General features: G+C 26.0%; 1 protein-coding gene across 3 annotated transcripts; it reads right to left on the minus strand.

Moving 5' to 3' along the window:
- Positions 1-331: 331 nt before the first annotated feature.
- Positions 332-12,049, minus strand: LOC112683552 (unconventional myosin-Ia). Of its 3 annotated transcripts, none has more exons than XM_025554620.1 (21): positions 11,950-12,049; positions 10,191-10,336; positions 8,418-8,533; positions 8,126-8,316; positions 8,011-8,057; positions 7,853-7,916; positions 7,760-7,773; positions 7,557-7,641; positions 7,181-7,290; positions 6,184-6,331; positions 5,565-5,986; positions 5,312-5,475; positions 5,094-5,230; positions 4,787-4,976; positions 4,373-4,720; positions 4,104-4,161; positions 3,610-3,750; positions 3,092-3,334; positions 2,868-3,020; positions 2,531-2,763; positions 332-664 (listed from the first exon to the last, which is right to left on the minus strand). In XM_025554620.1, the coding sequence occupies exons 2-21, from the start codon at positions 10,299-10,301 to the stop codon at positions 541-543; spliced, it is 3,099 nt and encodes a 1,032-aa protein (XP_025410405.1). In that variant the 5' UTR covers positions 10,302-10,336; positions 11,950-12,049; the 3' UTR covers positions 332-540. The 3 variants fall into 3 exon arrangements, with proteins under 3 accessions (XP_025410405.1, XP_025410406.1, XP_025410407.1); XM_025554621.1 differs by having other exon boundaries at positions 11,920-12,049; XM_025554622.1 differs by lacking the exons at positions 7,760-7,773; positions 8,011-8,057; positions 8,126-8,316; ... (1 more) ...; positions 10,191-10,336; positions 11,950-12,049 and having other exon boundaries at positions 333-664; positions 7,853-7,886.
- Positions 12,050-26,198: the final 14,149 nt, after the last annotated feature.

Here is a 26,198-nt window from a genome sequence, read left to right on the forward strand (position 1 = left end):
AAAAAAACGCTTAACGTGGCCATAGGTGGCGACTCCACCCTACTAAGTAAACTAATAATGTTCATTTTTTGCAGATTATATATTTTTTTTTATGTGAAACATTAAATTTAACAATAAATAAATTATTCAGTTCCAAAATACTATACTTTAGATTTAATGTTTTTTCGAAAAACTAATTTTTTCAAAGTTTGTATGGTTTTAAATTAGGTAAGAACAAAATACCACAATAAAAACTTGTCACTAACATGGGTGACAAAGCATTTATTTATATTCTGGTTTCGAAACAAAAATACATTTCATATGAAATAAAAATTATTTTATTTCAAATTATTAAAATAACAAATAATAAATCATTTCCAACAGAGTGCAATACTTCATAATAAACAAAAACGTGATTAATAATATATAATATTATTACACCCAACATTTTCAACATAACTGATGCTACAACATAATTCATAATTATTAACTAAAAAATGGCAGTGATAGCCTCCAATATTAGTATTTTAAGGCACATAGATGAATTATTGACTATTTATTTTATACAAATATTTCCATCTTATTGGTTTTACGCACAATTTTTATTTGACCTGGTGCTATATCTGGTAATCCTAAATATTTGAACGCTATTGTTACTGTCTGATCACCAAAACTTGCGTCAAATCTGCAAAATACATCAGTATTTGTAAAAATAAATTATATAATTTATAATACATCTATTTATAAGAAAAATGTGGGTTCAATCATCTTATATTTTTTGAAATTACATGTGTTAGCAGGATTATGTATGTAAATATAGGTTGGATTTATAGATTGAAGTCTGAACAGGCTGAGTTCAAAAACCTAAATAGTTATGTAATTATTTAGAGGTCAGTAAAAAAAAAAAAAAAATTAATTTAATTTAATTTAACATAATAGTCTCTAAATATAGTGAAGGAAATACAATTATATGTCTTGCTTATTTATTTTATCTCTCCTCCCAAATTCTTTGTTCAAGGAGAAAATCATAAACTTAAATCTGACTCTATATTTAAATAAGTAATATACAATGGTCGTAGCTTATTGGACTCATAGTTAATGACTCATTCACTTATTAAACTAAAAATGGCTGGTCCCGATTTACACATATACTAACACACAACAAAAAATTTGTCTATTTAACAAACACACTGGTTGATAGGGTCATTTGAAAATTAGAAAAATCAAGAAAATATGTACATATATTAAATATACGCGTTATAAATGCGATATAAGTCGGTAGTGATATGGATCAATATTGACAAAGTCCAAAATACTAAAATTGTAACTGAGGAAGAAATATGTGGTAAAATACAGTCAAAATGGCAAAAATAAAATGTGACTGATGGTAGTGACGAAGAGGAATCTGAATAGAAACCACCATCAACTAAACAAATGCTAAAAGCTCTTCAAATTCTATGAAGAAGGATTTAGCAGAGGCAATCTTGGCGTATTCGAGCAACATAAATCCTACGAAGATATAATTATGAAGTTGGCTGAAGAAGGGAAAATACAATCAACCCTTGATGGATTTTTATCAAAAAATTAATTATATTTTACATACATATTATTTTATTTTTAATAGTGTAGCTAAATTTTTATTTTTATTCATATCTTGAATCCTAACAAAAATATTTGTTAAGAAATAAGTTTTTAATTTTAAGCATTTTGTTAAATTTTTTTTGGTAATTTGCCTTATTGACTCATTTGATTAATGGACTCAAATTGTCAGGTCCCTAAGTGAGTCGAATAAACGGCAACCACTGAATACAGTATAGGTGCAACTGGGTGGGCTAAGGGGACTTAGCCCCTCCGAATCAAGATTTATCCCATAAATATTCCATGTTTTACATGGCATACAGCATACTTAACTCACAATAATGTCACATACAAAAAAAGACACATTGCAGTAAATCCAACTTGGCTCAGAATCTAAAATATATTAACATAGTAAATATTAGTAGGGGTAATCTACAGGCTATTTTAAGTTTTGGTAGGAAGGCTGTAGCTCCGCCAGATTTTTTACCCTAGTTCCGCCTATAAATTATAGTGATTTTAGAAAATAATTCCAATTGAATTTCTATCCACTTACAATATATTATGTGTAAAACATATAAGTTCTAAAATAAAATATTACATTATATCTTAAATGAAAATATTCTTATAACAAAAAACCTTGGATTTTTAAGTTATTTTAAGATAAGAAAATAATTAATAAAATTAAATAAAAAAATAGTAGCAGCTATAAAATAATTTTTTGTTAAGTGTGAATGAGAATTAATAATCATGAATTACTACCTCAAAATATCTTTAAATGTATTTTTGTGTTTTAACTTTTTTTAGATTAAATTATTGCTACTTTAATTGATATGATTATTAACTATAAATGAATAATTAGTACTTATTATCAAACTTTAATTTTAATCAGTTAGTTATAATATACATTTAATAGATATTTTTGTATGAAACAACAATTTTGAATGGAAAGTAAGTATTTAAATATAAAAATTACCTGGTAGATATGTTTACATCAGGTGGACTACCAGATACGTTTTGAATAACTAAAAATAGTTTAGTGACAATTTCTATGACATGGTTGGTTTGAAGAACAAAATCTCCTTTCTTTTTATAAGTACTATCAGAAGGACCAACAACAGGTCCTTGGTGAAACAAACAACCGCTTGGAGATGGGGACCACTCTCCACCATAATCATCATCTTCTTCTTCAACACACCTCACATACGCCTAATAAAATGTAGCAACATTTGAAAATATATAATGTTAAAAACTTTTTATCGAAGATTTTTTTTTCTTTTAATAATTTGTAAATAATCATTAATAATACATACTGATTTTATATGAAAAACTGCAACATTGTCTAAAAACGGGGACAATGATAATCTATATATATCTGCAGCTGGTACTCTGTACTTTACTTGTAATGTTCTTTGGTCTAATATTAACATGGACTTTGTTGATATCACAAGGAGTGTTGGCACAAACTAAATAAAATACTGATTTAACATTTACGTTCCTGAATAAAATTATAAAAAACAGTCATAATATTAACTACCTTTCCATTACTTCTTGTAATTTTGTTAACTATATCAGCAAACACAACATGATGATCTTCACACTGCATAGCAGTTTTCTTCCATTGGGTATGTTGTCTCAAATTAACATAATCACCAATAAATGGATGTGCCACACTCTGACTATAACTTGCTTTACGATTTTTAAATATAAAGCTAGCAGTAACTTTTTCACGCATACGATTTCTTGAGGTTTGGTCAAATTTGTTTCGATATTTGTGACACTAAAATCAGTTTAACAAAATACATTTGAAAAATAATTAATAAACTAATTATGTATAAAACTTAAGTGCTTTTTAAAATTTAAATCAATTATAAAATAATTAAAGAGTAGTTTTATTATATTTTAGTTTAATTTAAAATTTATAAATTAAAAAAATATATTTTATTTTAAGCTTAGATTTTAATATTAATTTTAATTATTAACAAAATTACATAAAATAATATTTGATAATAATAATTTCTTGTAATTGTATGTTTTCAATATCAAAAAACTTACTCTCCATTTGTGATATAAAGTCTCTAACAAATAATGTGTGTGCGCAAATCGTGCATGAGACAATGTTACCCAAGCTCTGCTAATAGGTGACTCTGTAGCTGGACTTAAACTTCTTGATAATTTTAACAAATATTGACGTTTCTAAAAAATAACAATTTATATTATATTTATTATACATTACATATATACTAGGATAAAAAAATCATCCCATATTTATACTTAAAAATCATTAATTTATTAAAGCGTAAGTTATATAATAATAAATTATACACAAAATAGTTCATAAATTCTTAAAAAAGTGTATCAATATATTTTTATTTTGTAATGAATTACATTAATATAAATTGAATATATTAAATTAAACTTAACTAAAATTTAAAAGACAATTTCAAACTATACAACAATATTTTGTAATACAATAAATATAAAAGTACTACATTTAATTAATTAATAAATAAATAAAATATTAGTAAAAACCTCATTTTTTTTCTTACCTGCCAAGTTAATACTGTTCTAGTAATGCATTTAGCAGCTGAAAGTGTATCATTTATCCTATCACACAAATATAGTCTTATATTAAACACTAAAAAATTTTGATTTTAAATGATTAAATTATTAAAATAATTAAATAATTAATTAATAAAAATTAATAAATTAATAATAAATAATAATTAATTAATAAATTAATAATAATTAATTTAATAATCAATTATTTTGATTTTAAATGATTTTTATAAAATATTGACAGATTATTTATTAATACCTTAAGTGTTTAGGTTTATTTGACAAACTATAAGGATGATTTTGTCGTTTATGTCTATGCCATGCTTCTTGCACCAAAGCTGCAAGTTGATTAAGTCGTTCTGCCCTTAACTGTTCTAACTCCCATACAGATCTTGGTGAACGAACAAACACTTTAGTTACACCATACATAAATTCTCCACTGGGTATAGGTAAACACACAACTAATGCCCGTATAGAACGGGCTGTATTTCCATATCGAGGTCTAGGCCATGTTGCTGGACTAAGCATTTTGTACCGATTGAGGAATTCTTCAAATGTAAGTCGATAACAAAAACCTGATCTACGCAGCCGTACAATCTCAACAAGACTAAAATTATAATTGTTGATGACAGTTAAAATTAAATGCAAACAATTTTGATAAATATATACATACCTAAACCATCTAACTTGCTGTTGTACAAAAGAAGCATCAAATAAATTTGCTTGACAGTGGCGATTAGGTGATATGCATGTTATATAATGACAATGACGGCCAGATAACGTTGCAGAAAATGCTTCAGCCCAAACACGTAATTGACTGGCAGGATTAGAGACTGTACATGATGATATTCTACCAGGGTTTCCTAAATAGAAATTATATAATTTAATGTATATTGAAGGTATGAGTATTGAAAGTTTATTTTAATGAACCTAAAATTTTACAAATTAATTAATTCAGAAATTATGATTTATTAAATTACCTTCGGGAAACAATGATTTCAATAATGGATGAGTACTATTATACATTGTAGAACATAGCACTGGGTTTAAACTATTTTTATTTTTCTCCACAAAAGTATTAATATTATACTTAACAGGGCCCATAAAATGATTTAACCTAAAAACATATTAATTATAGTTAAGAAAAAAAATTTGAGAAATTGTCACAAATACATTAAATTTACAAAAGTATTCTTACATGAAAGTGTCATTTAATGTTATTTGTTCAACTGCAGTACTAATTCGTTCTTCAGAAGATGATGAACTATACTGTCGTTGTAGGGCACAAATTCTTTTAAAAACCATCATAGTATTACTATCTAATATTAAATCATCCATTATACTTAATAATCCTCCGCGAGTCTAAAAATTATTATGTGATTAGTTATTTCATATTGACAGCTTCATCCAGATTTCAAATGTTCTAACATTACTTAATGTAACTAACACACCTTAAATATTAATTCACAAACTGAGGTATTATCATAAAATGGAATAAGACACCACTGTAATCTTTCCATTGCATATTCATGTTGCTCATCTTTCAATGTGGTAGTTATTAACAAATTATGGATTTTATCATTACAGGAATTCAATACAAAATTATCCCAATCTAGTTGATTATCAGAATAATCAAATCCAAAAGCATCTAAAATGCCTAAATTTCTTCGCTTATACTTTGCTTCTGCTTTGACACTTTGATTGAATCTTGCTATTAACCATGCAAATAACCTAGTATATAATGACTGAGCGAGTATGTCTTTGTTATGTCGAGCTTCCTTTGCTGAAATTCCAGATGATAATGCTGATGATGTTAAGACTTTTTTTAAACTCTCTCCATCAGTACCTAACAATTCACCTAATTCATACAACTCTGAAAATAAATTTTAAATTAATTACATAATATACATAATTTATTTTATAAACTAATTTCAACCTACTATTACTATTGATTATAATGCATAACAATATTTTTAATATATAACCTAGTACATATATATTACAATGTATTAAGTCAGAACTAACTATCTAATATAATAATAAATGTTCAGTGCTTCTCTAAATACTCACCATAATCATTTGTAATAATGCACCCTTCAGTTCCATCAATATTATTGGTTGGTACCATATTCAAATTACCCAGTTTTAATATACTGCTAATTATTTTAAAAATATTGGTTATTTCAGATTCATCAAGTCCCAACATTTCAAATCCATACTATAACAAAAATTTTAAGAATACTTAACTAGTATATATATTGTACCTACATATTAGTATGATTTACCAATATTAATTTAAAAAATACTATTCAGAGAAATAGGTCTCAATTCCATATTCAAATAAATTAAGATATCAATAAATATATCATTATTATATACATACATAAAATAAAAGACATATTTTATATAAACCCTAAAAGAGTAAAAAAAATATAAACTTGAACTTTTCGAATGTTGAACCAAACCGAACTCAAAATGAAAGAAAATCAAACCAAACTATTTACCTTTTAGGTATGTTATTATATATTATTATAACAGATTTTTTTTCATATAGTGTGTATATGAATATTATATATATTATATATATAATATGATCAAAAACACAAATCTATTTTTGGAAAAGTGAAAAGGAAAAATAGAAATGTTGTTTGTGTTCTATATTTTTAAAAAAAATTATCAGAAATAATAATATTGGATGTAAATAGTTATAATAATTTATTACATATTTTTAAGTGTATTAAATTTTTTACAATGTCAGTAAAATTTTCATAATTTCAATCTATTAATAAAGGGAAAAAAAATTATGAATTCAAATTTTAGTTAGATAAAAAATTTTAATAGTTTGGTTCGGGTTTATTTAAATAATTATAAGTTTGGTTCAGGTTCGTAAAACTTTGACATGTTCGGTTTGAATTTAGTTCAACACTGAAAAATCAAGTTTGACCCATTACTAAAAAATTACAATTTGAGTTGAATGTTGTTTTTGTTTAATAAACAATGGTGATTAATTTAAAAATATATAATAATAATATTATAAGTTACAAATTATGTTATTTAATACAATTACCTTTATTGATTGATATTCTGATTGAAAATTAACAATATCGATTTGTTTAATACGATTGCTACACCTCAAATAAACATAATTTTCTGAATTTCTGGTGAGTTTCAATGATTCTAAAATTCATAAATATTAAAAAAAATTAAAAAAATTATCTATATTTTATATTTATTCAATATAGGTAAATTATTGTACCAACTAGAATAAAATATGTAGTTAAGATTTTTTGTGAATAATTAAATAATACTGAACTACTTAAAATTGTTGTCAATAATCATTAACCAATATATTTATTCATACCAAAAGAATGTTAATGCACAAGTAGGAGATTAAACTATTATTGTGAAGTCTTAAGTAAATTTTAATATTCACTAATACTTACTCAATAAATGTATATCAGCACCATAAATTAGATGATAAAATATATGGAAATTCCTATTCAACATACTTTGCATTGTTACCCTTGACTATAAATTTAATAAATTATTATAATTAATTATATCAACAATTAAATTAAAATTTTTAGCAATTAAAATAAAACTTTATATACTTAAAAATTTAATTAAATAATAATAAATAACTTACTTTATCCAATAAATCTATTAGCAGCCCAATTATAAGGAAAATAATGAAGTATTTTAATTATTTAATTAGTTATTTATCCATTATTATACTTACATCCTGTAATTGTAGCACCCAAAATATCCCCTTTAAAATTTAATTCTAGATCAACATGTTTTATCTGAAATATATATTAAAATAATAAAATAGCCAAACATTTTCTATGAATTTTAAACTGGACTATTTATTAATTATTAAGAATTAAAACAACTCACAAAACGAGAAGCATCACCATGAATATGTGTTTTGGCATTTCCAAATGCTAAAATAAAAATAATAACATAATATTATGGGACAAAATAATATAATTCATAGTAACACCTAACTTACAATTTAAAATGACATTGGCATTCAACAAACGTTGATTGAGCAAATTATTGTTATTGTTGGTCCCACATAAACAATGTAGCAACACCGAAATTGAATGGCTTTTACCTGAGCCAGAAATACCTTGTAGAACAACACATTGATCCTGAGCAGCATCTACTAACCAGCGAAAAGCCCATCCAGCCATAGCATATCTAAAATGGAAAAACATTTTTCTAATATTTACTACATTATTATTAAATAGTAAATATTTATATATTAGTTAATAGGTAATGAGTATGTTAAAAATGATTACAAATGTGGTGGTAGATGGCCTGATCTTGGTGACATATACATTCGACATAGTGGTAAAGAATTTTGGTTTACTTCTTTATATGGATTTAGAGAAATAAGCATATTTCCCATGTAAGTCTAAAACCAAAACATTGAATATAAATTACTCAAATAATATAGGTAAATTATAATATCAGTCATACAATTCAGTAAACTGTAAATATGATTCTAGAAATATAAAAATCCATAAAATCTATAACACATTGTTTAAGTGTAGATATTATTTAGTATTAGCATTTAAAGAAATAAAATACATTTTTCATGTTTTCTATATAAATAAAAATATATAGTTTAATTTTAAAGAAAATAAATAAAAATTAATAAACATTTTATTAATTAAATGTGTTTTAACATATTTAATATTAAATATAATAATAAAGTATTATTACATAAGACATAAAAATAAGTTTTTGTCTGAAATATTGTAAATAGTTTAAGTTAATTAAACATTTCATACAATTTATTTTCGTTTTTAATTTCTTTTAATAGAATGTGATGAAATTATAGTAGTTTGTAATATTGTAAATGTAATTTGTATATTGTCTTTCTGTACATTGATTTTTTTTAGCATATAATAAAATAAATCATTTTTTTTCATATTTTAAAATTTCGTGGCATACATATGTGCATATTTATCAATAATTTTTGCATAAAAATCTGGACTTTACTAATCACATAATTATATTTGCTGATAATATAGATAAAGAAAAAAATAAAATATCTAGAATTATATGTATAAATCATAAAATACCAATATAATAAATTACATTATTACATGATGAAGTATGTAATGTAGAAAAGTATATAAAAAGTAAAATAAAGCAATAAAAACAAACAGTTAACTTAAAAGTTCATATTCTAACAAATTGCTGTCCCAAAATGTATAACTACACGTTATATAAGATCTATAATTAAAACACTAATTTTATGAATTACTTATTTTAAAAATAGCTTATTTATTTTAAAATGTTGGGTTTTTTTTTTTTTTTTTTTTTATATATAAATTTGATATTTGATGATAGTTGAATATTTTTAATATGTGCAGTTTTTAAATGAATAACATTCTGAACTTTTTAAAATAAATGCTGTTAAACATGGGTTCTAGTATTCACGAAATGAAATTTAGTTTAAATTCTGTAAAATTTATTTTAAACAGATATAATAATAAATATACCATATTGTAAAAGTTTCTAAGCTATGAAGACTATTAAAAAAAATTAAATTCAAATAATAACTAATTTTATCAAAAATATTATCAATAGATCAAAAAATAGCATATGCTAATAAAAATATATAAATAAAGGGTTTAGTGAATAAAATACCTAACAATTTGTTCAAGCCCCCTCCAATAATTCAGCTGTTTATTCTAGCTTTAAACCATAGGTAGGCCATATGCTTTTTCAAAAATCTTAAAAATACACCAAATAATTAATAAAAATTATGATTTTGAAAAAAAATGCATATATGGTTTCTATAAATTTATTGATAAACATAATTGTTTAATGTAAATTATCAAAAATTATTTAGAGATAACAAATTATTTATGTGAAACTGTAATTAAAGTATCACAATAATGATATTATTAATTATATTTATATCTTCCTATATTATTATCTCTATGACATTATCATTTTCTTATAGTTATTAATGTTATAATAAATATTATCATCGAACAATTATTAATAAAAATAATAATTTATTAATAACTTGATTTTTTTTAAACTATAATACTTACATATATAATATTTGAATCATATCTACAGTTCAAATTTGAGATAAATGTCTCTTCTGTCAATGGTTCTAACAACACACTGTCCCAGATTCCGTCTTCATCATTGAGATCCATGAGGAAAGATGAGTCTTATACCAATAAAATCCTAACTGAAAATTATAAAATAAAACACACAGACATGAATTATTATTTAATATCCGTGTCTGGTACTATCTGGTACCATATTGATTGTTCATATCTAATCCACTTATTATTATAAGCACCTGTCAATTTTAATAATATTGAATTATCATTACATAAAATATTAAGATTAAATTATATTTATTCTATTAATATAAAACTAAAATTAATACAAATGTTAAGTTGTATCTCATTATATGTGTAAAATTATAAATAAATATTATATAAAGTATATATATGTAGTAGGTATACTATACATATTATATAATTCATAAATTATCGCATTAAATACAGTGAACAAAATAATTTCAAGTTTTAGTGTATTTAAATAATTTTAAAATGTACTTAAAACAATAAGATTTCACAAGAATTTTTCTCTCTTTATAAATCTATTTGTCATATAAGTTCACTAATTTCTTGATATACATCGATAAGGCTTAAACTCCATATTCCTATGCAATAATTAAGTTTAAATTTAATTTAATTGCTTACATTTAAAGTATATTTAATTGAATTCATAATTTATACTATAAGAATCTTATGAATTCAACATACTGTAACTTAAAAAGTACTGTTTACAAATACAACAATTAGTAGTTAACTATTGGGAGTTTTCAAAAGAAGAAATAATGAAGATTTACAAAGATTTTATAATAAACTGAACATTTGCAAATTTCTTAGTAGCAAAAGACTAGAATGGGCTGGCCACGTATGGTGTACGGAAGGATGTCTTATAAGAAAAGTGCTCGATGGAAATTTGAATGAAAAAAGACCCATAGGGAGACCACATCAAATAAGGTTCAATATGGTGAAGAGAAACTTAACACGAGTAGTGGACCCTAGTTATAGCATCAATTTGGCAGTAGATAAAATGCAATGGAAAGGAACTATAGAAGTGGAATTAGACCTAAATGGTCTGTTTCAAGCCTAAGAAGAAGAAGAAGTACTTAACCATAACACTAATAATTTGTATTTGTTTAATTAATGCTATTATATTTTATTTATTCAAATTATACGAAGGGTTGTACCATGCAATTAATAATAATTCAAGCATTAGCCTACTTCTAAAAATAAAAGAATGAAAACTCACTAAAGAATTTCAATAAATGATAAATGTAATTATTAAACAACTATTTTTTTTTCTACAATACACTTCTATAAAATATTAAAATTCAAATAACCTAATAATACTAATTCAAGTAATCGTACAATTAAAAACCTAATATAAAAAAAATTATGATATCTACAAAATTAAGATATAAAAATGAATATTAAAACTTCAATAAAATAAAATACTGATATTCATTACATGGTACATAGGTAATTGAAGAAAATATTGTTACATACAAATGTAAAATTCACATAAACTAAAATCAAATCATTAGTGTGAAATGTTTGATAAGTAATAGGTCTTCAAACACATAATAGCATGATTTATATTATTATTTAATATGTGCATTTGTTCATATATTTATATAACTATTAATATAATATCTGTACTTATAATACATAAAATATTTATTTTTTATTAATAAGATTAAAACAAATTTACCTATTCTTAATTCAACAAATTAAAACTTACGATTAATTAATGACTTTGTCGTGATTGTTACAAAAAATACATACTAAACTAATAAAACAACTAATTTTAATAAACTAAAACACTTAAATAGGTTATCTAAATTTGAAACAAAATTATTTGGAGAAAATAAAATTAAGTGAAGATAAAATTATCGGCTGGTAATGTGATAACTGATAAAAGAAGCAGTGCAAGTAATTCTATAAAAAGTTCAAATTAAATTATACCTGAAGTATTATTAATATAGTTTGTTATATAGATATTGTACAACACAATGAATGTTCATTGTTTTATTCTTTCACATAAATACATAAATGATAACAACAATTGAAAATAAAACTTTAATCAATATAAATTATATAAATGTATTATGTAAATGTTTCAATAAACATTTTTTTCGACACTCATTACTATTACAATAGTTGGTGTATTATATTTATGTAGATACTATATGATATAAATTTGTTTATATATCAAGAAGTATATTGAGTTATAATATTATGCGTGATTAAAAAAAAAAAAAATAGTAATAATATAAATCTTGCGTACAAAAATAATAGATAGGTACTTCATGAGTGATTTTTATGAAAACAAAATAATTCAAAAATTATCTAATTATAGTTGCATATTTTTATAAATTTATGATTTATATCAAACATTAGAATTTAGATTTTAAACATTATTATGGTTGTACTACATCGCTGGGTCACTATAGTAACCATAGGTCTAGTGATTGGATTATGCCATTATGAGTAAGTACCTGTACCTATACCCCAGGTGTATATGAAAGGGAAAGCTTAGAATTAAATCTTAATAATAATATATTGATTTCCTTTCCTAGGCTTCTTTTTTTCCGCTTATATTATATCTGTACATAGGGCTGCATGACATAAGCGCCAAAATTAATATTTTATATAAGTAGGTAGTTCTTTAAAAATTGCTATATCTTATAAAAATTATATTATATATTATATTAACATTATTATGTCGATAATAAATTATAATATAAAATTATATAATATTATAATATATAAATTGGTTGATTTTTTAATCCCACCTTTTTCACGTATTCTGTACGATTTATTTCACCATCCTGGTATTTTTTCCATTGAACAATTATTTCTTCGTTGGATATCCTTAATTTATTGATAGGAGGAGAGTTCATAAATAAATTTGTTTCGCTTTGAAATTTTAATAATAAATCAATTACTATATGAACGGAACAATGAGTCACATAAAATTGGTCTTTTAAATGTTGATGATATGATTCAGCTGCATTTGTAGTTCGTATAACCTCATTATCCAGAATGTCAGTCCAAATTAATATCTGTTATTTAACCGTGGCTCACAGGTACAAGGGCTTATTTGAGGGGGCGAAGGGGGCAGCTACCCCCATGGCCAGTGCCGTATTTAGACATTTTGCGCCTCGGCGCAAAAAAAAAAATTGGCACCCGTCGTCTAAAGGACCTGCCACGGAAAATATAGGAGATAGATCCTCATGAACCTTTTAGATATTCTAAAATCAATGCTATTTTTGTGTGGTAGACATGCCACCGCACGCCGCACGCGATAACATAATACACCGTATTATTATAAATAATGTTTATTGACATTATCACAATAAATCTGGGACCTATAGTATCGTTTTTTTTAATTTTTTCGAATAAAAACCCTATAAATAACAAATTAATAAATGTAATTAGGTAATTAATTATAAGCTATTTATACAAATTGATTAAATACCTTTTGGTGTCCAAATACAAAAATAACAATACATTCTACGAGCAATGTGAAGTTGACCCTGCACTTAATAATCGTAGTTATATTCAAATGCAATTTTTCATTTATTATTTTACAACTTATAATTTTTTTATTATTGATTCCTTCTTCTGGCTCATATCTTTGGCACTTGATGTGCATTTTATTTTGCTTATAATATTATTATTATTATAGTCAATACTATTTTATGATGTGTACAAAATTAGTTTTGTAATCGGTCGACATTAAAAATATCAGGTCGCGGCTCTAAACCGATGCGGTCGCTGTGCGTGTTATCGCAATTTCGAGAACACATTAATTCTCATACGTGCATGCACAAGTCAACGATAAACGTATGAAACTATTTTTATGTTCTTTTCAAATTGGTGAAAAGAAGTAAAAGCTGGAACAAAATTCGTCTAGTTCTGGTTATCCGATTATATATTTTTTAATATATTCTAATTTCTCAACTTTTCTTCTATGTTTTGTAAAAAACGGATTTTTGATTTTAGTTAAAGTTATTTAATAAAATGCATTCAAATTTTTATCTTTTTTTAAAAATTAGCATATAAATTAATAAAAAATTAAGAAAAAATAATAAAATTGTGGTTCCTACAAAACATAGTTAAGAAACTAACAAATTTAAATATTTTTTCAAAATTAAAATCGGACAATTAGAACTAGGTGAATTTTGTTCCAGCTTATTGGTCTAAATGCATGAAAAATGTAGGCTGCTCCAGCCGCCTTAAGTATATTAATAATATTCTGAATCGCTGTTAGCTATATTGCTATAAATACATTAATAATATATATTAATAAATTAATTACATTAAAATTAATTTATGATACTGTTATTAAAAACAAAACAAAAATAATAATTTCAAAATAATTTTAAAAGTTCAATAATTCACAAATGAGCAAATTTTTGACCATAAAATTTTGGCGTCTCTAAAAAACTGGCGCCAAGTTATAGCCAGTGCCCCCCCCCCCTAAATGCAGCCCTACCCATGACTCGTATTTTTTTTTTAAATAATACATTGATTTATTTAAAAAATGTAATGTATAAATAATTAAGAATATAAATTACTGTCTATCATTATAACAGGAAAATGTGCTATAGGTAATGAACTGTAATACACCCTTGCACAAATGCCTAGATTTTGGCGTTTTTGTACGATACGACTTTTTTTTTCTCATCTCATTTTGCCGCTTATGTCTTTCACCGGTACATATGTAAGTACTCCCTAGCCCCTATAGTCTGTGCACTATGGCAGATATATATTTATATAATTATATTTATTTTACTTTTTATTAATATAATAACGAGGATGGTTATTATAAATCTTTAAAATGGTTAAAAATAATTTAAATACTTTAATATATTATATAATTACATAATAATATATAATCTAACTCAAATACAAAATAATATTTTTATCTGCCATGATATTGTCTAGTTGAAACATACTAAATTACATATCTAACATACTAAATAGTTAATATATGTTAAATGAAATAAGTAAATACACGAGTAATTATCGTGAGTATCGTACCTAAATAAACGTACACGCTCGTGTTGATTAGAATTAAAATGAGCAGTAAATTTTGTTTACGCAGTAAAAATGTCACATGTTAAAATAACACCCATGTCTTGCCGGCCTTAGGTTAGGTTAGGTTAGGTTAAGGGTTAGGTTAATAATCTTGCACTAATTTAAGTAATACAAAATAAATTAGCTGCACGGATACAGCGGTCGACTAATAAATTAAATTGTCATATTAACCAAATACAGAACATAAAATAAATAATGAAAAAAAACAAAAAAATTTTTCTGAAATTTGAATCTTTTTTTTTTAAATAAAAGTATAGCTATTATCTAATTCATTTTGGCGGCTCGCATGGGCATTCTTGGAGGTATAGGCTCCCCAGCCCCCCTCCCCACTAGTTGCACTTATGATTTTAAGATGTTTTGGTTATATTATAGTGCGTATTTCAGTAATTTCCAATGATATGTTATCCGAATTCTGGTAATTATGATTCTCAGATAATATTCGTTATAATATAATGTCAAGTCAATGTAATATGGTAATTGGCACATACTACCCATATAATATCTATAAGGTCATAATTTGAGATCATCAATTATCATTATTCATTTATCAATAATATTTTATCCTACAGTAATATTTATAAATTTTATTTATTTGTATGTCTTATTAATGAGCGCACTAACAAAAATGTTTCCTATTAAGGTTAAATTAAACTATTACTATTATAAATGTATAACTAATATTCATGAACATTCTGAGATACCATAGTAAGCAATACAAAACAAATATCACATTAAGTATTACAGATTTAAATTTAGATGTCTACATCCAAAACCTCTAACCAGACCACTGCTTCAGAAGTCACTTTGATGAAATCCTCCAGGTCACAATCGTAGTTTCTCAATTGGCAATCCAGGATAAGGTGCTGCATTGATTGTATATTTGCATCACAGTCGCATCCCGGAATATTTATACATGTAGTCATGTAACACATTATTTGTATTCTTTACATAATTTTATATTTAATGATACATGTTATACAATTTTGTAGGTAGGTAATCAGTTATTTCAGTATAAAAGAAAAATTAATGCTTACCTATCTATAGACCCGTATTTAATAATTTGACGCCCCCGGGCATATAACTTATGCCCCCCAAAAAAAAATAATAAATAATAATAATATAACACTTATTATTTCGTCTATAATTGAGTTTCTTTAATAATAAAATATAACTTATAAATGAAAATCTTTTTTTAATTTTTCAATTATCAAATTAAACAAATTATAACATAATAAAACATACAATGTCCTTTTTTTTTAACTAACAAATTATAATATAATAAAAATACAATTTTTTTTTTTTAATTTACAAATTATAACATAATAGAACATACTATTTTATTTATTTTTTTTTTTAGGTAGGTACATCATTTTTAAAATTAATTTTGCTAAAATATTTTGACGTCCCCGGGCATGTGCCTACCCGTGCCCCCCCCCCCTAAATACGGGCCTGCCTATCTAAAATAAAAAACATTTTCTTATTATCATTCACTTTTATGACGCCATCTAAATTCATAATACTTTGTACGCCATAGGGCACTTTTGCCCCTCTCCCTTGAGACGGGTATGATTATACTAGTATATATTTATTTTGTTTTGATAGTGTTGTGATTAGTCGATACATTAACCTACTAACTCGTAGAGTAAGTTGTCGTTTATTTAAGTTTTTATTGAAGTAGATACTTTATTATACGATTGTTAAAAAACTGTTAGATTTAAAAGTATTAAGTTAAAAGTTTATCATCAAGATAACCGCATCACAGGTGAATGTCATAAGAAGGTTGAGATTTGACATTAAAAACATTGACATTTAAAATTAACGATAATAAAATACTAAAACAAAAAATAATTATTATGATAGCTGCATTAATTATTAATATATTTATATATATTTAATATATTTAATTATATATAATTAATTAATATGTTAATAATTAACAATATGTAATAATATTAAATACATATATTTATGTTCTTAAATCTTCCATTTAACTTAAATAAATAACTTTAATAATTTAATTTATTAATTGGATTTTATATCATTTGTATGTAAGTAAAAAGATTAATACAAATGATTATTTTGTAAAGGTATATACACATTACACTCCCAGCTTTTTATAGCCATTGCTTAATATTTTTAATTTGTATACAGGTATTATTGATTAAAAACTTATAATAATAGGTATATGTTCAAGGTTCATTAGTTCATAACAATTGTGATTTAATACTAAATACACTTGCAATGCGTACAGTTGCATTAATTGTTGCAATTCTTTTCAGAAAGACGGAAAGTACTTTACTAGTGCTAACATTTTTTTTCCGTATAGTTACAATTTTAAACATGACTGGTTTATTTTTTTCCTGAACTATACCATTAAAAGTTATCTTATAACCAATGTGCATAGTCGGACATCTGGGGGGGACTTAGCACCCTAAAATCGAAACTTTGTTAGAAATGTTATTCGTTGTTTTATAATTATCTGTTTGTTTTTTTTCAAAATCGTAAAATTAGAAATAATAAACACTGTTTACATAAGCATTAACAATACCAATTAGTTCGACTACTTGCGAAAGAAGTTTCAGTGCAATGAAAAAAATAAAAACTTGGCTAAGGACATCATTGGTTCAAGATAGGTTCAGCGATCTTTCAATACTATATATCGAAAAATATAAAAAGCGATGATATTTTGAATATCTCTGCTGATACAAATAGATATTTGTCATTAAAATAAAATATTAATTATTTTTAAATATACGTTATTTAGTGTTTTTTTTATCACAATTAATACATATCTATATTTTTAATAAATATAAGTTTTACTTGTGCATGGGAAGAGGGTGTGGGAGCGAAGCCCCTGTGGGTTATTTTACATTGAATTATTATAGCCCCCCAATCCAAAATTCAACCAAATGTCCGCTTATTCCAATGAGACAATACATAACATGTTAATTTTATTTTATTTTTATGTCGCAGCAATTATTTGTAAAATAAATGTCGTAAAAAGTTAATATCATTAAATATTGGTAGATTACCGGTGCAAATGACACGAATACAATTTTTGGCCAAAAATTAGTTTACAACTTTCGACTAAATGTGGACGAAAAACAATCGATCGATTTTGATTGGGTCCCGGGGTAACATATTCCACTTCTGTTACGGACACCGCGGTAATAATTTATGTGAGTAGAATTCAAAAATTAAATGAAATAATACATTTTTATTTCTTAACTATTAGCGCACACACCCTATACGAAAAATTGAAATGGCACCTCTGGTCGGATTGACCATTTTATGTAATATTTTGTAAAGGTGTGATTCCTATGGACGCGTCTGCAGACGTGTCGCGGCGCGGCGCGATTCAAATCTCAGCCGCGTTGCACTAGTTTACTTGTCGATAGATGGAACCGATCCTATGACAATCGCTGCGGCGCGCGACTATCGCGCGCGGCCGCGACCGCGATCTAGCAACTGCTCCGAAGGGAGTCAAATCGCGGACGCGCGCGGCTGTGTGTTCATGTATATTATATTATACATATAGTTTAGTACATATTATTATACACTTTTTCATAATTTTTTAAAAATTTCACGATCAACACAAGTTACGTTTTCTCCAGAAGAAGACGTAAAATTAGCAGAACTAGTAAGTGGACATCCTTCTCTCCACAAATGTTTTTCGATGAGTATATTGAAGACACCTTCTGTTTTCCTAATTAAAAACATCTCATGTGCCTTGTTAGAATTGTTAAACATTATTTTATTAACAATTGTTTGTTCTTCATCTATTTCTTGTAAAAGAAGTAAACTTAAAATTAACTTTTGTTTTTTGTTTAAAGACATTTTGAAAAAGAAACAGATATTGTAAAATGAACTATTGTAAAATACGTCTTGTTGCTAACGGAGAATTGCAGCAAATGGTTCGTCGCGGTCCGGCGTGGCGTTGTAGCAGTCACGCGGTTATAGGAATCCGTACCCAAGCCGCGCGGCCAAAAAATCGACCGTGTGACTGGGACTTGAATCGCGCCGCGGTGTGGCGCGTCTGCAGACGCTTCCATAGGAATCACACCTTAACACGTACGTTTTACACGTATACACATTCGTACCTACGGCGCAAGATTCATGTTGACAAATGAACAGCAGTCGATAGTGCTTGTCGGTCGGGATGTAACGTGTATATGCGTATGAAGGGAAAAAGCTTCCACGAGGGCATTGCCTTACTCTCAATGTTTCTGTGGCATTCTCAATAATTATAAAAAGCCCACGCGAAATGCATCGGATCTCAAACGGCTCCCGTCAAAAAGGTTTTACGAATAGGTAAATTTCCAAACGGCTCCCATCGAAAAAAAATGTGCAAATAGGTATAATTGTATAATTATAAACTTTACAATAATTATTGGACATATGAACGCCTGTCTTTCAAAACAGACCACATGATAAGTGCGCGAAGTTATTACGCTCCTCGTTATTATATAGTATATACAGTTCCTGTATATCATATTTTAAAATTTTAAATTTATAAAACGGAATACCGAAAATATAGGATATATTGATAATATCGAAATAACCGAAACATTGAACTATAGCTAATAAAATATATTGGCAGTATAATGTCGATAATTTTTCGATAATAATTTTTCTTATACTAACTTTCTATAAAAAATTTTCTGGTGATATAGAGCGTTGGAAATATACAACGCGTGGTTGTAAGTCTTATTTTAAGCGAAACAGTATTGGCGAATTGTATTATGAACATCTGGAACACAACCATTCACATTTAGATGACAATGTTATAAGGAGGAGGGATATAAGTAATAGTTTAAAGCGTAAAGCTCAAGAAAAGCCAGCGAAACTTCTTCGAAGTCAACTTGAATCGAAAGATTTAAATTTATTGACGACACAAGATATCAACGCTATTCGTAAATCTGTACATTATGTTCGTTCAAAATCGCTACCAAAATTACTTAAATCAACAGAAGAAGCTCAAGATAGTTTAGACAAAATTGATATTAAAACTTTGGCGAATTTTTTATTTCTTAATGATAAAGCGTAAAATATTATTATTATTACATGTAACATAAACTTGAATATTATTAAGGAAAACTGGTGTATTTATTTTGATGACACGTTCAAGTATTGTTCAAAATCTTTTTATCAGATGTTCACCGTTCATGTTTTACATAACAGACATTATCTTCCCCTTATTTACTGTTTTTTATCAGATAAAACCTTAGTAACCTACAGAAAAGCTTTTTAAACGTTGTGTGATCACTTAAATCCAGAAGTTGTTTTCGTAGATTTCGAAGAAGCTATTCACTCTGCATTACGAAAAACGTGGCCATCGGTAAACGTAAAGGAGTGTAGATTCCATTTGGGCCAAATGCTTCAGAATTTAGGGACAAAGATTCTAGAATCGAAAGATTGCTAGAACATTTATTTGGCCTTCCTTAACTACCGCCGTCAAAAGTCTTGGATTGTTTCACAAATGATTCAATGGTTATCAAACCAAAAGACGATAAAGTAGATTTTAAGTTTTCGACTATATTTATAAAAATTATGTAATGTCAAATAGTCGTTTCCCTCCTGAAATATGGACTGAATATTCATTTTTTTTTTTTTACCACAAATAGATGTGAAGCGTTCCATAGTAAATTCATCAAAGAATTCAATACTACTTATCCAAATATTTTTAAGGTTATTGACATATTAACCAATATACAATCTGAAACGCAAATTAAAGCTCGAAGTAATTTTACTACACTGAGAACGAAAAAATCATTTAAGAATTTTCATCAAATAAAGTAACACGCATGGACTAAAATATATGCCTAACCAATTTATCCAATATATTATTTATTTTTTTATATTTTCATTTTATACAAACATTTTTACATTTTTTTTACGTTAAAAATTTACACGACACCAAGATATTTTTAACCACACCTCTTTTGAGACAGTCCTAAGTCTGTATAAAGTCAGAAAGAATTTGTGTTGTAAAAAACTAGAACCGTTTAGGAATTTACCTTTATGTAAAATGGGAGCCGTTTAGAGAAATGGGAGCCAAATGTTCTACCACCGTAAAATGCCTCTTGTTGGATACCTGCAGTCGTTACACATAATAAATAGTACTTATATATGGGTGTCACCATTTTCCGCCAAAAATTAGCTTTCCATCTTCCACCAAATTAAAAAAAACGTCTTTCCTTTTTCCGCCAATTATAAATTACAGGATTTTTAAAGTTTGGGAACCTCTTAAAGTAAGTATTTAATGATATTATTTTACCAATTAAAAAAATAACTAATACAAATATATTATATTATTATGAATTTATGAATTATTAGAAATCTCACAACATTTTTACAACATCAATTTGCATTAGTTAATAACATCGCATATCCTCAATACATATATATAGAATGTTCATAGTAGGTACTGCATTTTGCACAGTGGGTATAATTTTATCGTCAAACTTAGTTTTTTTACTGATAATAGTATTTTATATTATATATTATAGTGCATTTTTATCCATATCTTTATTTCTACGTTGATGATATCTAATCTGATAGGGTACTGCAATTTATTCGACTGTCGGTAATAATATAGTATTGAATAGTGACCACCGATTAGTGTGTGATGTGCGTTAACCAAGACAAGTTACAGTCATGCCCGCAAAAATAATTGTTAGTAAACGTGACAATCCACAAACTATAATTAATAACTTTAAATTTCACAAAGCATACGAAGGAGTAAATAAAGTGCGAGGTGTAATAATAAATCATGTAAGGCAAAAGTATTCACAAAAAAAAAAAATGTTTATACTGAAATATTGAACATGGAAAATGAACACAATCACAAAGCTGTAAATGAAAATACCATAAATCGGCGAATTTTTATTATTTCATGCAAAATAAAAGCACTAAATGACGTAAGTACACGACCAAAAAAAATTATTTTACAAGAATTAATACATAATGAGTATGTTAAAGAAATAACTGTAAAAGACATTAATAGAATTAGGAAAAATATGTATGCAAAACCCTCTCAGAAAATCCAAAATCCATTGCTGAAGTACACCAGGCTTTGAATTCTATGAATATTGAAACAAAACAAAAAGAAAATTTCTTACTATTAAATAATGAAATTGAAAATATAATTATTTTTTCGTGTTACACAAATTTAAAATTTTTGTCATCGGTAGATACTATTTATATGGATGGAACATTTGATTATTGTACACGCTTTTTTATGCAAATGTTTACCATTCATAGATTCCAAAATGGCCACTATGTTCCACTCGTATTTTGTTTATTACCAAATAAACTAACATATTCCTATGTTTTTGCTCTTCGATCTATTTGTCAAAAATGCAAAGATATTAATTTGATTATTTCCCCAGCAAATGTGACTATTGATTACAAAAAAGCTATTATAAATGCAGATAATGAAGTTTGGCCGGAAAGTAACATAATTGGTTGTAGATTTAATTTGACTAATTTATGGTAGAGGAAAATGCAATCTCTTGGTTTATCAAACGAATATAATGATTCCGAAATTGGCAAATGGTTACGACACACTTTTAGACTTTTGTTTCTTAATGCACAGGAAGTATCAGATTGTTTTTCATATGATTTTATGAGTGATCGTCCTGATAATGACTTATTAACTAAATACTCTGACTACTTGGTAGATAATTACATAGGAGACGATTGTAATTACCCTACATCACTATGGGCTGCATTATCAGCAAGTTTGACTCGGACAACGAACACGTGTGAATCTTTTCATTCTTTATTCAAAGATAATTTTTATAAACGAACACCACATATAATACCATGAATAACTGTACTTATAGAAAATATTCAAACGAACATGTATGTTACTTTAAAAAGTATTAATGAATGTAAAACACCGAGAAAAAATATTATTGATAATCGTAGACGAAATGAAGAATTAATTTTAAAATACCAAAAAGATGAAAAAAGTAGATACGATTTCCTAAAACTGATATCAAAACATTATGCTAAATTAAGTTTAAATAAAAATTGTTATCAAAACAATGCAAATACATGTTTTATATTTATTATTATAATTAGTAATTAGTATTGAGTAATATAATTTTTTTTACAACAGACTCATTTTTTGGTATTCCTTCATAAATTCATAATAATATAATACATTTGTATTGGTTATTTTTTTAATTGGTAAAAGAATATCATTAAATACTTACTTTAAGGGGTTCCCAAACTTTAAAGTCCTATAATTTATAATTGGCGGAAAAAGGAAACACGTTTTTTTAATTTGGTAGAAAATGGTATTGGCGGAAAACAGAAAGCTAATTTTTGGTGGAAATCGGTGACACCCTTATATATATATATATATATTTCTATCATGCGCACCATGGCTATACAATTTACATTTATTTTAGGTGGCAAGAGCTAGCTAATTACTGATAGTAATTAATTTGAGTTGATTACAAGAAATATGCAAACACAAAAATCATAACTACCTATAAAAGTTAATTTATTACACAATTTTTTTTTTTAATTAAATATTTTTTAACATGCATCTATTAATACGACGATAACAATTCACTTTTACATTACCACTTCGAGTATTACGACTTACATGTACGATTAAATGAAAAAATATCAAATATATTTATTTTATCTATAGATACTGATTATTTTAAATTAACTAAGAAAAGCTATAATTTTTATGTATATTACAATGATTATTTTAACAATTTTTAAAGAAGAATTACCAAGTTAAATAAGCAAATTAATTAAATAATCATTAGTAAAAACGTTTTAAATTGTCTATAGAATTTTATGATGCATATGTGCATTTTGTAACAGTCATTATTTTGTTAAGGTTAAAGGGGGAGAAGAAACAGTTATTGGCCGTTAGGCAAATATGAAAACATTCAGTTTCTGCCAATGACTCTACACAAAAAAGCCTAAATATATTTGTATTAATAATGGCATTGAAAAATGTCTCAACAAGTGGTTTCTTGAAATGAGTATGGGGGTATACTTATTAACTAGTTATTACCCATGAATTTACGATACCTGAAACATTTAGGTTTCAAAAACGAGTACGATAACTCTTAACGAACCGTACGATAGATAGTATTCATGTATACATAATATAATAGTGATAAAAATATGTATCCCGTAACTCGTAACACGCCAGCGAAGACCACGTATTGTGGTATCGAACAAAGAGCGGACGTGCTAACGTAACTAACGCTTGGATTTCGTGACAGTGGCTTTTATCATACTGCTACCCGGTCGTCATGGATACGGTCATACGGACCACCGTAATGAAACTCGTTAAAGGAAGGAGACGCAGTTTTGCGTACATTATTACCAGTGGCATGTCATACATGTGTGTGATGAGTGCAAATGCCACGGGCTCTTGGCTAGGGAGGGGGCATGATTGCTTAAAATTGCAAAAAAAAAAAATTAAATAAATATAATTATGAAAAAGTAACAAGATTGTTCTCATGGTTCTCAATTTGATATCAATATATAATTGTTATAAATCATTTATCAAATTTGATTATCTTTACTTCTGCAAAATAAATAACAATTTAGGGTGACTAAAATTTTTTTTATAAAAATACGTTGTCAGTGGTTTTTCGTAATCGTTTTGTCGCTTACTCCACACCGATAGCTATATTATTATATAAAAAATATACATATAATATAAACCTCTAAGAATTTACACGACAAAATAACGCTACGTATTTACTGAGTAAGAGGTATTATTTTATAACTTTCGTAGTCTCGTGTGTCATTGTTCAAAGTCAATACAAAATAATAGACGACAAACTAAATTAAATATTTTATTTTATAAATTATAATTATAATGACTTTGAAATTTACAAGTGGTGCTGTAAAACGCAAAATAAAAAAACAAAGAAAAGGATCTATTAAACGGATAACGAAAATTGATATATTTTCCAACAACACCATGAAGAAACAAAAAAAGAGTGAACTATTAATGAACCAGGTATTTTGTCAAATAAAATGCATGCTGTTAGTAATTCCATAATCCGATATTATTATATGTAATACATGTAATATACTAAAAGTTCTTTAGTTTCTTAAACAAGAACTGAGCACAGAAGTTTCTTTACTTAACTCTGCGGTGATAAATCTTCAAAAATACAGTGATTTTTTTTTTATTTCAGCAAAAGAACAATTTAAAATCAATATATTTTATTTAACATTGGATAATCCAATAATACCATTAAATGAACTTTTTACCAGTTTAAATTACATTAATGCTAATTTAACTAATGCTCTTGCTGGTCAAATTTTGTCGTTCAGATTTTGTTTTAAATAAGAAATTACAAAATGAACATCGGTAAAAGCAATTACTGAATTACTGGTTATAGAGAACACCACATTAACAATAACATTTTCTGAAATATGTACAGTGTATGATATTTTTAACACTCCAGGTAACAGTTACTACAGCGGAACGTTCAGTTTTAAAATTAAAATTAATAAAAAACTATTTACGGAGCACAAAGTAAAAAGAAAATTAAGTGGACTTGGAATTCTATTTATTGAAATTGATCGAGAACATTAATTAAATGAAAAAAAAATAATTAATAATTTTGATGAAAAAAAAAGAACGCAAACGAAATTTCGATCGAACTATTATTATTATTATTATTATTATTATTATTATATGTAATTCCATCTTATTTTATACATAATTTAAATTTCAATAAAAAAGTATAGTACCTATATTTTTATAAGATTTTATTATTTTAGAATAAAAATACTTACTTTAAATTTGAACTTAATAACTATAATTATATTTTTTAACTATAATTATAATATTTTGAATTAAAATGTGAAGGGGCCCTTTTTTTA

The sequence above is a fragment of the Sipha flava genome, unplaced genomic scaffold (assembly GCF_003268045.1).
Source record: "Sipha flava isolate LNK unplaced genomic scaffold, YSA_version1 229_pilon_pilon, whole genome shotgun sequence".
Taxonomy (NCBI): domain Eukaryota; kingdom Metazoa; phylum Arthropoda; class Insecta; order Hemiptera; family Aphididae; genus Sipha; species Sipha flava.